The 11,298-nt window shown below is 37.0% G+C and overlaps 1 protein-coding gene across 1 annotated transcript in view; it reads right to left on the bottom strand.

Moving 5' to 3' along the window:
* Window positions 1-6,691: 6,691 nt before the first annotated feature.
* The window catches only part of Sycp2 (synaptonemal complex protein 2), a 57,352-nt gene continuing 52,745 nt past the window's right edge, over window positions 6,692-11,298 (bottom strand). Inside the window, exons 36-43 of the mRNA XM_027419816.2 lie at window positions 11,000-11,155; window positions 10,379-10,488; window positions 8,897-8,991; window positions 8,696-8,795; window positions 8,255-8,313; window positions 8,051-8,132; window positions 7,893-7,949; window positions 6,692-6,766 (exon numbers count right to left, since the gene is read on the bottom strand). Coding sequence (XP_027275617.1) covers window positions 6,692-6,766; window positions 7,893-7,949; window positions 8,051-8,132; window positions 8,255-8,313; window positions 8,696-8,795; window positions 8,897-8,991; window positions 10,379-10,488; window positions 11,000-11,155 — 734 coding nt within the window. The remainder of the gene's footprint in view (window positions 6,767-7,892; window positions 7,950-8,050; window positions 8,133-8,254; window positions 8,314-8,695; window positions 8,796-8,896; window positions 8,992-10,378; window positions 10,489-10,999; window positions 11,156-11,298) is intronic.

Below are 11,298 nucleotides of genomic sequence, written 5' to 3'. Positions count from 1 at the left end.
GGTAGGTATCAGGCTTGACTTGTTTATATTCAGTAAGTTATACAGGTGGTGTCTCCAGAAATAGGGCCTTGTCATCGGTTTGTAGAGAGCAACCTATAGCCTTGGCAACACCTGGATTGTTTGTGTGTTACCATGGAAACTTTTTGGTAAACAACTCCACTAAATGGAACTCATTCCTGGTACTCGAAGCTTCATTTGGTAAGAAGAGATGTTCAGTTGGCGCTCTTTGTCCCATTATTAGGAGAGTTCATTTAGATTGCTTTCATATATGTATATAATTTAGGAAGCTTATATTGTATTACATTTCCATACTATTCCTCAAATGCCCCTTAATTGTAGCTGTCTCTCCCTAGTCCCTTCTTAGTCTTCCTCTTCCCTTCCCTGCTTGATCTTCCTGTTCTACCCCACACGACTTGAAAGAGAATGTCTATTCCATTTCCCTTAACTAGAAAAATCTGTTCCCCTTAGTCTCTTCCTCTATACCATAACCACTGTGGATATACCAATTGTAGCTTGCTTACTATTAACTTAACAGCTAATACATACAATATTTGTCTTTCTGAGTCTGGGTTACTTCACTCAGTATGATTTTTCTTAGTTCTGTCCATTTACCTGTGAATTTCATGATTTTTTTTTAATGATTGATATTCACTACATATCTCACTATGTAAATGTACCACAACACTTTGTTTAATTCATTCTTCTGTTGAGGGACATCTAGATTGTTTTCAACTTGACTATTATGAATAGAATAGCAATGAGCACAGTTAAGTATGTCTGTGATAGGATGAAGCATCCTTTGGGTATATGCCCAAGAGGGACATACCTAGGTCTTGAGATTCTAATCTTCCCAAGGAACTGCCACATTGATTTCCATGGTGGATACATAAGTTTGTACTCCCAACAAGTGGATACTAGCTATTGTTTCAATTTTACTGATTCAACCCTGAATTTGATTGTTTCTTGCTATCTAGTCCTTTTGGGTGTGATTAATTTTTTTCTTCTAGAGCTTTCCATGTATGCTCCAAAGTTACTGGTATAAGTTTGCTCCATTTTGCACCAGGCATTGGTGGTGTACACCTTTAATTCCAGTACTCGGGAGGCAGAGGCAGAGGCAGAGACAGGAGGATCTCTGTGAGTTCGAGGCCAGCCTAGTCTACAGAGCGAGTTCCAGGACAGGCTCCAAAACAATACAGAGAAACCCTGTCTTCAAAAACAAAACAAAGATTGCACTTTTTTTTTCTAATGTAGGCACTTAGTGCTCTTTGGACTTGCCTCTTAGAACTGCCTTCACTCTGTACCATTAGTTTGGTATGTTGCATTTTCATTTTCATTCAATTCTAGAAAGCCATTTCTTTCTTAATTTCTGTCTTGACCATTCTTCATTCAGTAGTGAGTTGTTCCATTTCCATGAGTTTGTAAGCTTTCTACATTTCTGATATCCAGCTTTAATCAGTGGTAGTCAATTTTCTTGTATTTGTCAGTCTTGCTTTGTATCAGAGTATGTGCTCAATTTTACTTCCATGGAGATATTCTGTGTCTGTTAGGTCTATTTAGGAACAGAAAGGAGTAACCTTCTGAAACCTCAAAACCCACCTGCAGTGACACACTTCTACCAACAAGGCGATATACACTCAACAAGGCCACATATCCTAATCCCTCCAAATGATGCCACTCTCTATAACCATATGGGGGCCATTTTCATTCAAAAGACCACAATCCACTCCCTGGCCCCCACAGGCTTGTAGCCATAACATAATGCAAAAATGTATTCAATCCAACTTCAAAAATCTCCATCCATAGTCTTTAACAGTCTCAACCATTTAACTATCCAAAGCTCAGTCTCTTCAGAGACTCATGGTAATCTATTAATTATATCCCTCTGTAAAACCAAATAAAAAAGCAAATCACATACTTCCAACATATAATGGCACACAGGATATATATTACCATTCCAACAGGGAGGAAAGAGACCACAGTGAGGACCAAAGCAAGCTGAGCAAACTCCAAACTCTGTATCTCCCTGTCTGTTGTCAAAACCCTCTTCAGATTTCTAACTCCTTCCAGTTTTGTTGACTTGGGCTGGGTCCATCCCTAGTCTTCAGCTCTCTCAGCTGGTATCTCACACCTCTGACATCACCAACATCTTGGGCTCGCCAAGGAAATCTAGGTTTCACTTTCACAGCTTCACACAATAGCCTCCCTGGGCCTCCATGCAGGAATACCCCTGACACACTCCTGGCCTAAGTGGTTTTCCTTAGTCTGTAAGCAAGATTCCATAATCCCTCATTTGTATCTTTCACCAAAACCTGACCCATATGGCTGAAGCTAACAAAAGTTCTGCCGTTTGCTGGTACAGGAACATAGCTCCCTCATTCAAATACATTTCACCAGCTCCCTGTTTTCAATGGTTTCCTTCATTGCCTAAGCTTGGCTGTTTTGGAACTTGGCTCTTTAGACCAGATTGGCCTTAAACTTAGAGATCTGCCAGCCTCTTCCTCTTCCTTCTCAGTGTGGGGATTCAAAGTGTGCCCCACCACACACAGGCCTAAGCTTTTCTTTCCTTTTTATAAGTTGGAAGGTTGGTTGGGTGGGGTCTTGCTCTGAGGTCACCACTCCATTTATTCCACTTAGCTTCAGGCTTTTCTTTACTATTTACAGTTCCTGGTGCCTCCCTTTTCCCCAAACTGTAAATTTTGGATTTTCCTTGCTCAGCTTGCTAATTTTCATTATAGATCCACATAAGCATGGCCATAACAAAGCAACAGTCAATACCAGACAGTCTAGAAATCTCTGCTAAAGATGTTAATGTATAAATCTTCAATTTAGCCTTAAGTAGATTTTTTGGACAAGGTCAGCAAACAGCTATATTCTTTGCCAAAATATCACAAGAGTAGTCTCTAGGCCACATGCACATACATTAATTCTACTCCGCTTGACCTAGGCCCCCCACCACACACAGTACCATTGTCTTTTATGCTCCTACTAAGTATGGACTATTAAATCCCACTTAAAACAGTCTACTGATTTCCTAACCCAAAGTCCACATTCCTTCAAACAAGCCTATAACATCAAGCTTATAACATCAATACCCCACACTCCTGGTACCAGATCCTGTCTTAGGGTTTCTATTGCTGTGAAGAGACACCATGACCACCACAACTCTTATAAAGGAAAACATTAATTGGGACTTGGCTTACAGTTCAGAAGTTTAGTACATTATCATCATGGTGGGAATCATTGCAGCATGCAGGCAGACATGGTGCTGGAGAAGCTGAGAATTCTATATCTGGATTGACAGGCAGCAGAAAGAAGTTAGTCAGCTACTGCGCCTGGCTTAAGCTTCTGAAACCTCAAAGCCCACCCCCAGTGATACTTCCACCAACAAGGCAACATGTCCTTATCCCTTCATATCATGCCACTCCCTATGAGCCTTTTGTGTGCCACTTCCATTCAAACCACCACATGTGCTTAGAGGAATTTTTTTTTCTGGTCCAGCCTAGTTGGTGTTCTGCATACTTCCTGTACTTTGATAGACAACCTCCTTTAGGTTGGGGTAATTGTCTTTGATGTTGTTGAAAATATATTCTTTCTGTGCCTTTGACCTGGGATTCTCCTTCCCTCTTCTATTACTATCATTTGTAGATTTGGAATTTTTCATAGTGTCAGATTTCCTGTTTTGTGCCTGGAGTATTTTAGATTTAACATTTTCTTTGACTGTGATATTGATTTCTTTTATCTTATCTTCAATGCCTAACTTTCTCTCTTCCATCTCTTGTATTGTGTTGGTAAGGTTTGCCTCTGATGTTCCTCTTTTTTGAGTTCCTAATTTTTTTCATTTTCAGATTTCCCTCATTTTGGGTTTTCTTTACTGATTTTATTTTCACTTTCAGGTTCTGAATTGTTTTACTCATTTCCTTCCTCTGTTTCACAGATTTCTTTAAAGTCTTGCCTTGTGCTTCAGTTACGTTGAATTTCTCAAGGCCTACTGTAACATGAATAATAAAAACCCAGAGACAGATATTGAGGTTCAAGCTGAAGATCAGAAAAGCAAAGCAGCTAGCCAGTAGCCCTTAACTCTACCTCAGACTGAAATGGGTGATCCTGTCTCCACGAATCCTCAGAGGCAAGTGCTCCTCAGAGTCAATGCTCTCCCTTTCTGGAAACTAAATCTCACATGCGACCCTTTGCTTCTTCCTTTTATACCTCCCTAGTGCTGGGATTAAAGGTGTGAGCTGTTTCTCTTTTAGACTGATTCGCTCTTTTGTGGCCCTTGGGAGGCAGAGATTCATCTGCCCGTCTCCTGAGTACTGGGATTAAAGGTGTGTGCCACCCCTACCTGGCCTCTATGGCTGTGGCTAGTTTTGCATTCTGAACTCTCAGGCAAGCCTTATTGAATGATAAATAATCATAAATAATCACCACAGCCTACTGTGGTAGGGTTCCTAGGCTCTAGTATATTCTGGCTGTTACTGTGTTTTTATGCTGCTGTCCAGGTATCTGGGTTTGGGATTATTGTAATTCATCTGGTCTTGTTTTTGTTGCTTGAGTGTTTTGTTCCTTGCATTCTGTTGCCCTCTCTGATTCTTAAGAGGATATGGTGGCCCTGTGCTACCTAGTAAAGAACTGTTCTGGGATCCTGCCAGGTGTGGCCACTGGAAGTTCTGTGTAGAATGCATTTCTAGGTACTGGGAGTTGATTCTTAGGAACTGGAATGAAAATAGATTGGGAGTACTGAGGGGTCCCACAGGAGGAAGAAAAGCAGTGTCTTCTACCAGAATATGCTTAGTCCTCTGGGAATGGCAGAGAACAAGGAGAAGACATATGTAACAGGTGGTCTGCTATAGAGCTGAGGGTGAGACTTAATCACTGGATTTGGAGGAGAAGAGGGAAAGATCTGCAAAGATCTGTAGTTACTTCTATCTGCTTCTGTGGCTAGTGTGGCCTGCAAGCTCCCAAGGAATGTCTGCTGGAGTTCGGGGATTGGGACAAAGGGATGAGTCAAAGTTGGAGGAGAAGATCTGCATGGTTTCCTGAATGTGGGGGTGGAAAGGAAGGGGGAGGCCACAGCAGATGGCCTACTACATTGGAGGATGGGACTAGGGTTTTGGATTTGAGGAGAGGTGGAAGAGGTAAGGATACACAATTAGTCTACCCATTTCTCTGACCAGTTCTGATATTTCTAAATGAAATACATTCTATTTCCAAATTGTTTATTGTCTCAAAAATCCTAAAGCATATTATCACATGGACTTTGACTAGCAAGTTATGTCATAAATCCTAAAAATGAATGACGGAACAACTCATAGCTAAATTATCAAGTCTATTTTGAGTTTCTATACTCAAACTTATAATCAAAATAACTTGCCTGATTTATGAAAAATGAACATAAAGTTGGGTAAATGACAGAGACTATTGCTGTTAAAAAGTGTTTCATTAGTATGATAGCTCATTGCACTAAATTCCTTTTTAATATAAACTTTTGGTGTCATAGTAGATAGTAAAGTTCAAAATAGCATAACCATTGATCTCACTCAAAACTTCTGTTTCATGAAAAAAAAAAGTTGAATTATTTCCTTCTAGGGATTATTTTAGAATAATCTTAAGGATAACTTTTACTTAATGTGTTTGAAAATATACAACAATTTGTAAAACACTAAAACTAACCATTACAAATATATCATGTCTTTAATCTTAGCAGGCAGATCTGAATTTGAGGTTAGCCTGGTCTACACAGACCCTGTTCTCAAAACTAAAACAAGAGCTGCAAAATTAAATTTAGCAAGTCTTTACTGTACACAAAACTATTTAATGGGTTAATAAAATATAAATATCTCCTGCTCTTGAAGTAGAAACTCTATCACTTTCCTCATAAATCTTAAAAGTCTTAGCTGATGTCAACTGAATACACTGAAAATGCATTTTGTACTTGAGTAAGAAGCTATTTTACCATTCTAACACTGAATACTGGTATTGTTCAAATACTCTACACCACCTTGAAATAGACAAAGGAGAGCACAGCTACTTGGTATTGTCCTTCAAGTGTCTGACTGAAGGTAGCTCGTAATTCATGGTTCATAAAATATACTTACTCAAATGAAGTAAGCATTTCAAAAATAATCTAATATTATATGACTATCAGGAACTTAGAAAGCATTTTCAAAGCGGCCTGTTTTGGAGTTAAAATATTTATGAAGTAGCTACAATTTCAGGTCTTTAGTACATTTTTAGTACACTGGAACAATAAATATCTCAAAGTATGAAAGTACTAACAAGCAGACATTTTAAAGCAGAGCCCTTTCCCCTTTCAAAGGATAGCTAATATTTTACTACTTGTATATTCTAAACTATTATGCAAGTTTCAGTATATCTATTCCGAAACTGTATTTAAAAATACATTTTATGTAATACTTTGATAAAGACAATAGTTTCACAGATAAAATTAATGTAAATATCATCCAAAATAAGCCAGCCCATTTACTGTTTGTTCACAGTGCACATACGTTGCATTGGAGTCATGTTTTTTCATCTCTAGAAAAACCACTGGAGTCTGGAGGTCCCTGAACATAAATACTCAGCTGCGCGGATGATGCATATTTGCAAGGCAACTTTGTTTTTTGTTTTTTGGTTTTTTTTTAGTTATACACAAAAAACTAATAATGAGATAAAAGGTGTTGACATCAGCCAGATCTCACACATCATTTCCTTCATGAACCTTGAATAATGACGACAGCCCTCTGCGTACGTTGAGAAGTTCCTCTTCATGCTGCGACCAAGGGGAAAAACAACTATTTGCAGAAAGATACAATTAGTGTTCATTCCACCCAGTCCCTTAGGGTCTACATGGAAGTATCTAGAGAATTCTTCCATCATTTGCAATATTCTTGATACTAGAGAAAAGACATGGCAATCTTTCAAAGTTTCACATAAAAAAATTAAAGGGAAAGTAAAAAAAAAAAACACAAAAGAAAAAATATCTAGATGGACAGTGGCGGCACATGCCTTTAATCCCAGCATTTGGGAGGTACAGGCAGGCAGATTTCCGTAAGTTCAAGGCCAGCCTGGTCTACAGAGCGAGTTCCAGGGCAGCTGAGATACTCAGAGAAAACCCTGAACTGAACTGAAAAATAAAACAAAACAAAAACAAAAACAAAAAAATCTAGAAAAAAATTTTAATGAGGACCAAGTGGCAGCTTGTTTGCTCCAGTATGGGAGGTTGGTTGCAGCTTTACACTCTCTGCACCACTGAGTACTGCAGGCTAGTAAGATCTCAGTATTTTAATACTTTACATAGATAAAGGGCACTATTATTATGTATACGTAAAACTTTGAAAAAAAAAAAAACCTTAAAAACATCCATGGAAAGCATGACATGAGTCTCTTCTGGGTTGCACTTCATCCTAGAATGTGGCTGCTAGTCTACATGAATTTTAGAAAGTCAACTAAGTTTTTTCAAGTCAATGAAATGACATCGCTTATGCAAGTAACGTTAGTTCTCCTACTCAGTAGTCTAGGTTGCTTGGTCTTGGTTAAAGTATACAATGTTTATAAACAGTACAAAGAAGTCATTTCTTAACCCAGTTTTTATATTTGCAAATCATTATCTTTTTCCTCATTCATCACCTCATCTACTCTAACAAGGTTTCCATAATTTAATTTAATGAACTAAAAGTTATCAGGTTGAACCTAGCTTCTTTCAAAAGCCCACAAAAAGACAAAAAGTAAACAAGTGTAGTGGTGCATGGCTATAATCTGAGAATTCTGGAGGCTGAGGTGGGAGGATCACAAGTTTAAGGACAGCCTGAACTCAAAATCAAGAACCTGTTTTATAAAACAGATAGAAAAAAGGCACAAAAGTATGGTAATTACATAGAAGAAAACACTCAACTCACCATTTCCTTAAGTAGCTTGTCTTGCAGCACTTTCATGTTTGCTTTCATCAAACGCATCTGTAAGCAACATAGTTCCCTCATGAAATTTATCGAATTTCCACAACAAAAAGACAAGTTAGACTAACATCAAGGTTACAGATAAGTATATAAATTTATACCTCAGATGTAAAAATAGTCTCTTCATACACAGAGTTATAGACAACAAAATTTTTATCCAGTGATGTTTTCAAAACATGAAGCCTAATAAAATAAAATGAGAATTCACTTTTTATATGCCAGTCCACATTCATTGCTATCGTACAGCACATGCCATATCTTATCTACAAGCTTACAGATTCTATCATTAAGAAAAGCATACCAACCTGTCCTGCTCACTTCGGTGGTATGCCCTCATCTTCTGAACGAATTTTTCCTCGATGTCCTAAGATTTAGGGTACAATAAAACTCTTGTACTTTAACATGATCAAAACCTTGAAGTAGAATTAATATATCTCCACTACTCTAAATTTAAGTAAAAATTGGTTATAGGCTAAGAATACTGTATTTAGCATACACTTTTTTCAGATTACAAGTATTAGAAGTAAAATCTCTCAGATGTCCTCACATATTATCAAAGATCATCATTATAAAACTTGTTTGCAATTTCTGAGTTCAAATGCAGCCAATATAAGATAGGGCTATGCTGTACAGAACAAAAACCTGTAACAGTCTCTCAAGGTGGAGAAAAACCAATTTTAAAAAGAGCTATACTTAGACTTTAAATGTTTTGAGAATTTTTTTTTTTAATTTTTAGAAACACAAACCGCAATCTCCTTTTCCAAGTCTCGTAAAGTCTGGGAGTCTTTTTCAACTTTCTCCAGCTCATCTAGGAGAGTGACTTGGAATTTGTCAAAATTTTCATCCCTGTTAAAAAGGGACAAAATGAGACTGTTTTAGAACCACAGGGCCCACAGTTCATAAGTACACAGTATGCATAACCCACCAGACAGATTTGTGCCACAGACCTTCGTCCCCGAGCTTGATGGGTCATTGTCATTAGATGTTGTTGAGTCAATTTTAATGTCTTTGTAGCAAAGTCATCCATGATTTTATGCTGGGTCTGAAAAATACTTTTAAGCTTAAAATGTCTTTATAAAAATAACAAGCTAATCAAAACTGTATTATGAAAACGTCTTTCCATAACACATAAACAACTAAGGAAAACTTAGAAAATTAAAAATGCAATTATTTAAAGTCAACTTTTTAAAAATAAGCTCAGTTAGAGCAGTGACTAGCTGTGTTGGTCAGGATTTGAATAGAGTTCAATTTTCTATTGCTTTTAGGAATAATACATATTTATAGTATTTATAAAAATTGCTACTAATTATAGATTTCTTCAAGAGCATAGCTAAATAGAATTTACCATTTTTCACAAATATATTTTCACCTACCAGAGATACATAATAGACTCTGTAAAATTAGATAATAGACTCTGTAAAATTAGAGATTGTCTTGACCTTGGGAAAAATGAAGATTTTTAAGAAATTTCAGATCTTATCTTTGGACAAAAGGAAAAGGCAATCAAGAGATGAGGTTGGTAACATACTAACTGTACTTACCATTGTTCACATTAAGCTATAAGAGAGTCTGATTTTCTACCCATTACCAGTAGGTAAACACTGTTTGTTTTTAAGATGTACATTGCATACATCATTTCACTGAATCCTCAGAAACTAAGGACACAGTACAGATCTGGTGAAAGAAAGCTGAGAGTATAAGATACTATGTTACGTGCTACTCTCCACCAATAATAGCCTCTTGAGATAACTATTTATCAAGTGCTTACCATAAAAGCATGAAGATGCTAGTTCAGATGCCCAGCACCCACATGAAAAGCCGGGTCAGGGACATGCACCTATAAAACCAACTCAGGGAGGTAGAAACGGGGTATCTTGCTGTACTTTCTGGCCAGCCAGTACAATATGGGTGCATAGGCAAACTGTATCTTCATTGAGAGATCACTTCTCAGAAAAGAAGGCAGAGAACCACTGGAAACAACTAACATAGACCTCTGGCCTCAACAAGTGTGTATGTGTGCATACACATTTCACACACACAAGACAATAAAGTCAAATCCCTAAACATTAGGCTGAAAATAAAATTGGTAAAATAGGAAGTAAAAGAAAAGTCACAACCTACCCAAAATGCCAAAATGTCAAAATGTGAAGAAAACTTGAACAGAAGAATTAAGAAATGAATGAATGAATGAATGAATGAATATATATATATATATATATATATATATACATATATATATATATATGATTTCTAGAAGTGATGAGATGTTGTCTTTTTATCTGACAATCATTCCAGTTTATCAAATACACAAAGTCAGATTCATGAATGGTTGTTTGGTTGGCCAAGGATCAGACAAGCCATCCATCATCTACCAGAAACTTGAAGTGTATTATACCATGGTATTGTATATAACTTATGAGGTAACTCACATTAGTTTTCCTCTTATAGTCTGAGCTGATGTTATCAAAAAACATTCCAACACCTGGTAACTCCTGTCGCCAGTCCTCAGGAATAGAAAAATCTGGTGTTGATAATGAATCTGTAATTTCAGACATTAAAAATGAAAACGAGCCAATATTAAAATAGGCATTATGCAAAATTTATCCTTGTCCTCAGACAGAACAAAAAAGCTGTGTTTAAACTTTAAACAGTTTTTTTTAATTAAAAATTAAATTCTTACTTGTCACAGACCCCTTTGATAGGACTATTGAGGCACAAATAACAACTAAGGTGCAACATTTGTTACTTTTAAATCTAATCCATTAACAAAGCAGAAGCACCCGAAGAGTATTTAGTGACACACTAACTCTTCACGGAACTCATTTCAGTAAACTGTAAATGTCAGACATGATAAAATGATGGGAGGAAATCTCTGAGTCTTTAAGACCCATGCTACAACTTTTATGTAAAGTCAAATTTGTAATAAAAGTCCAAATCCACTTTAGACTCACCCAAAGTTGTTTTACAAAGAGAGTTGTGTTTTGTTGAAGTCAAACTATAGGAAGCTGCCCAGAAGTAACTGCAGTTTGACAGGGTTTTGATCTGCTTACCTTTGTAGGTGTGATGATCTGAACTTTCCCTTTGACACAGTCTTTTTGAAAGCAATTGATCTCTTTCTTCTGCCTCTTCCACTTCTGCGTCATTGGAATTACTTAGGTCATCATCTTCTAGGTACATCTGCCGTTTGCGACTACGTAGACTGGGCCCTTAAGAAACAGTTAAAAAACAACAGTGCTAAAAATCTGATTCAATACATCCAATTACTTTATTGCTTTAATTAAAAAGCTTTTAAACAACTATGCTAAAGTACATATACTTTTTATTTCTGTTAACAAATAATAATATTACT

The sequence above is a fragment of the Cricetulus griseus genome, chromosome 6 (genome assembly GCF_003668045.3).
Source record: "Cricetulus griseus strain 17A/GY chromosome 6, alternate assembly CriGri-PICRH-1.0, whole genome shotgun sequence".
In the NCBI taxonomy this organism is placed as follows: domain Eukaryota; kingdom Metazoa; phylum Chordata; class Mammalia; order Rodentia; family Cricetidae; genus Cricetulus; species Cricetulus griseus.
Note: the sequence above shows the minus strand (reverse complement) of the source record. Positions and strands in the feature narration are given on the sequence as shown.